The 4,617-nt window shown below is 42.5% G+C and overlaps 1 protein-coding gene across 2 annotated transcripts in view; it reads left to right on the forward strand.

The window, feature by feature from the left end:
* ARFGAP3 (ARF GTPase activating protein 3) overlaps nt 1-4,617 on the forward strand; it is a 50,795-nt gene that overhangs the window by 16,682 nt on the left and 29,496 nt on the right. For both annotated transcript variants that reach the window (XM_007453941.1, XM_007453942.1), the window contains one exon: nt 2,092-2,179. In XM_007453941.1, the coding sequence (XP_007454003.1) occupies nt 2,092-2,179 (88 nt within the window). The remainder of the gene's footprint in view (nt 1-2,091; nt 2,180-4,617) is intronic.

Below are 4,617 nucleotides of genomic sequence, written 5' to 3' on the forward strand. Positions count from 1 at the left end.
GAGCGGTTTGAATCTCATTTCCCCTATTTAGCTGTGTACGTAGAACATATCTCAAGGCTATTGTGAGAATGAAATGAGTTAACACAGATAAAAGTAGCTGGTACCCAGCACAGAGGAAGCCTTCAACAAGTGCCGTTTCATTAACCTCATCTTCGTAGTCCGATAGGAGTAGTAACAACAATCCATGGTCCCTCTGTGCATTTTCCCCAAATCGCTTAGATCAGGGAACATGAGGCCTGCAAAGCCTAAAGTATTTACTAACTGGTCCTTTAAGGAAATGTATGCGACCCCTGGCTTATAGCCCCGGATGTTCTGTTAGCTGCCCTGCGTCTTGCAGTCCCGATGGGGAGGGGCCACCGTTTGCTTAACTGCTACTCAGTCCTTTAACTGATTTTCAAGAAAAAATTATGTAAAGTTTTATACATTGCTAAACCTTGATTTGTTTTTGCTATTATAATTTGCACATTATATACATGTTATCTTTGACAGAATCAGTAGTTACCAGAAAGTTATCAAAAAAGACGGGAACAGAAAACAAAAGAGCAGGGTGTGCTGTCATGATCTGCTGCTATTGTTCAATATAGAACTAGATACAGAATATCCATGATTAGTAGCTGAGAAATGTTAGGAATAGAAATGATGAACTAAAAAGAGGAGAGAGGTGAACAGTTTGGTGTGGATTAGAGTTGGAGATATTAGTATGAATTCATGTTTATTTTAGTGTCTCTCTGTCTATATAGCTATATGCACACGCACATGCACGCACACACACACATACACATGATGGAGAACTAATTGCAGATACGTGTGTACACATGGGTTAGTACACACAGACATATGACCTAGCTCTGTCCACTGAGAGGCCTAGAGACAGTGACACCCCAGGACAACAGGCACACCCAGCACCCACACCTTGGTTTCTAAATGCTGTTTTCCAATGGAAGGACCCAGGGCTACCTTTGGAGAGATGGCCGATTCTAGGACTGGGGCTGCTGCGGCAGATAAGCCTAGAGCGCCCTGTGGTGCTAGAAGAAAGGAAGTGCTAGGAGACCAGGCAGGGGGAATGGACGAGGACATGTCTGAAGGACTCCAGAACCAACCTGGAAGAGGTGCCAGTGGTCAGAGCTGGAACGATTTGAACAACAAAATAATGATAGTATTGGACTATAATCCAAAGAATAAATAAATATCCGTACTAATATAAATGGATGATTGCATAAAGAAATGGAGGGAAAGGACAGTCTTCCTTACAGATAATTCCAAATCATGCATATACCTCTCCATACTTCTGGAGGTGGGGCTTAACCCCCCTCCCCTTGCACGTGGACTGGACTTAGTGACGCTTCCCAGGACTAGAGGATGGAAAGGGGAAACCGGTAACTTTACAGGGAAAAGACTGCCAGGCGCCAACCTAACCAAGTGAAAAAGATTGGCATCACTAGTGCAGTCGTGTTGACATGAGGCACTGAGGGGGCACCTCCTCTCTGCTGTTCTTCCCCCAGACCTAGTCTAATCACAAGAAAACATCAGACAAACTCAAAGTGAGGGGCGTTCTACAAAATACCTATCAGTACCCTTCAAAAGTTTCAAGGTCCTGAAAAACAAGGAAAGCCTGAGAAACTGTCACAAAGCAGAGTAGACTGAGGAGACGTGATGAATGCAGCGTGGGGTCCTGGGTGAGTCCTGGAACAGAAAAGAGACACTGGTGGGAAAATTGGTGAAATCCAAATAAAGTCTGGAGTTTAGCCAATACTGTACCAGTGATGATTCTTCGTTTTGACAAATGTACCCTGGGTATTTTAACATCAGAGGAAGCTGGGTGAAGAGTCTGTAGAAACTTTTATCTTTGCAATTTTTGTGTAAGTCTGAAATTATTGCGTAATAAAATTTTTATTTAAAGAAAAGGAGGAGAAATAAGGAATTTGAGCATGGAAACAGAGACTTAAGAACAGGTATATTTTAATCTTATCCTTCTTTCCCACTAATCCAGGTGGGAAGCTGACTGTTTAAATTACTAGGTTTTTCCCCTGTTATTTGTTTTTTATGACTTTTCTTGCTTAGCTGGTAACGACTTTTCTCCCCTTGCTTCAGGTGAGTGGCACAGGGTGGACATCAGCACAACCAGAACCATCTTCTTTAACACCAGGGAACATGGACGCTCCTCCAGCAAACAATGAAGGTAGTGCTGAGACCCGCCCTGTAGTGCTGTCCTGTGCTTCACTGGCATCTGTGGAACTACTAGAAGATGAGAATCTTGCATTTGCTAGTGAAAGATGCCCCTGGTCAGTTATAAAGTGGGGAGAAAAGATTACTGAACACAGAATATGATCTCATTTTTATAAAAAAGAGAACCCAAATCACACACACAGTTAACACCAAATTGTTCACTGGAGAATGAAATTACTGAGGATTTTTACTTTCAACTTGCTACAGTTTTGGGGTTTTTTTAAATTTTATTTTATTTTATTTATTTTTGGCTGCATTGGGTCTTCGTTGCTGCGCACGAGCTCTCTCTAGTTGCAGCGATTGGGGGCTGCTCTTCGTTGCGGTGCGCGGGCTTCTCATTGCGGTGGCTTCTCTTGTTGTGGAGCACTGGCTCTAGGCACACGGGCTTCAGTAGTTGTGTCACGCAGGCTCAGTAGTTGTGGCACACGGGCTCTAGAGCAAAGGCTCACTAGTTGTGGCTCCCGGGCTTCAGTAGTTGTGGCTTGCAGGCTCACTAGTTGTGGCGCACGGGCTTAGTTGCTCCGCGGCACGTGGGATCTTCCCGGACCAAGGATCGAACCTGTGTCCCCTGCATTGGCAGACGGATTCCTAACCACTGCACCACCAGGGAAGCCCCCTGATTTGAATATTCTAACTCCTACAATTTATTAGCATAAAACACCTTCTGAGATTGAAGGTTACCTGCCACGGGAGGTTTAGTAATCTCTGAAGTTCAGATGTCTCCGTTTGTTTACTAACAGAAAGCTAAGGGAACTGAATGCAGACCAAGACGTTTTCTTGGAAATCTCTCAGAAGCTGCGTCCCTAGCTGACGAATTTCCCCTAAAAGCTTTTACTGTTTGGAATCCCGCCTCCTTTTGCACCTGCAACAACACTTCCCTCTCTCTTCTCCATCTAGAACTTTTCTTAAGCTGTGGCTAGTTAGGGAGACTTGTCGTCTCAAGGCTTAAGCCAGAATTTCATGTGTTAGCATCGGGTGACAAGGTATAGTCTCAACTAAATGTAAGGGTCACACAGTGAAAACGAGAGAACAAAAGAATTTTAACAAATAGAATATGGGGCCTGCAGTGCTCTGCTTCTGTGTTGTCATCCACTGCTGTTCCTGCAGTTCCCGGAGCAGTTCCTGGCCCAGAGAAAGTAATCAGTAAATGGAGAATCCGTTCTCTTTCTACAAATCGGCGTTATCCTCACTCATCCTGCTTTTGCCTATTTAAATGCCTTCACTAGAGTTTACCGTTTAAAAAATGTGTAACAATAAAATACTTGAGTTTACTCCAAACCATTGTTGGGCCTGCTATTTTTTTTAGAATAGCTTTATTGAGATATAATTTGCATGCCATAAGATTCACCCTTTTAAAGTATGCAATTCAGTGGTTTTTAGTATATTCACAAGGTTGTGCTACCATCAGTACTATCTAATTTCAGAACATTTTCAGCAGCCCAGAAAGAAACCCCTAAGCATTAATAGTCACTCTCCATTCTCTCCTTGTCCCAGCCCCTGGCAACCACTAGCCTGCTTTCTGTCTCTAAGGATCTGCCTATTCTGGACATTTCATGTATATGGAATCATACTCTGTGTGGTCTTTTGTGACTGGCTTCTTGTGCTTAGCATAATGTTTTCAAGGTTCTTCCATGTTGTAGCATGTATCAGTATTTCATTTCCTTTTATGGCCAAATAATATTCCATTGCATGGATATACTACATTTTGTTTATCCATTTTTAACATAATAAATAAAATTAAATTAAAATAACATTTTTAAAATAAAAATTTTAATAGAGTTCCTAACCAGAATCATTTTTTTTAGATCAACTAGCAAACAGAGCCGATTTCTTGGCAACTGAAAATTTAGGTTTCTATCACTGATATAATTGGTATTAGAATTTCCAAATGTTAACATATATTGGGTGTATAGTCCACATAGGTACTTGGTATCTCAGAACAGTTTACTTTATAAAGCATTTTTTTAAATTAATTAATTTATTTATTTATATTTGGCTGCATTGAGTCTTTGTTGGTGCGCGCGGGCTTTCTCTAGTTGCAGCGACTGGGAGCTACTCTTCGTTGCGGTGCGCGGGCTTCTCATTGCGGTGGCTTCTCTTGTTGCGGAGCATGGGCTCAGTAATTGTGGCACTCGGGTTCAGTAGTTGTGGCTCGCGGGCTTTAGGGCGCAGGTGCACGGGCTTAGTTGCTCCGTGGCATGTGGGATCTTCCCAGACCAGGCTCAAACCCGTGTCCCCTGCATTGGCAGGCGGATTCTTTTTTTTTTGAATTTTTGAATTTTATTTTATTTATTTTTTTATACAGCAGGTTCTTGTTAGTCATCCATTTTATACAAATTAGTGTATACTAATCTCCCAGTTCATCCCACCACCACCACCCCCTGGCCCCCC

Source organism: Lipotes vexillifer, unplaced genomic scaffold, assembly GCF_000442215.2.
Source record: "Lipotes vexillifer unplaced genomic scaffold, Lipotes_vexillifer_v1.1 scaffold382, whole genome shotgun sequence".
NCBI lineage: Eukaryota > Metazoa > Chordata > Mammalia > Artiodactyla > Lipotidae > Lipotes > Lipotes vexillifer.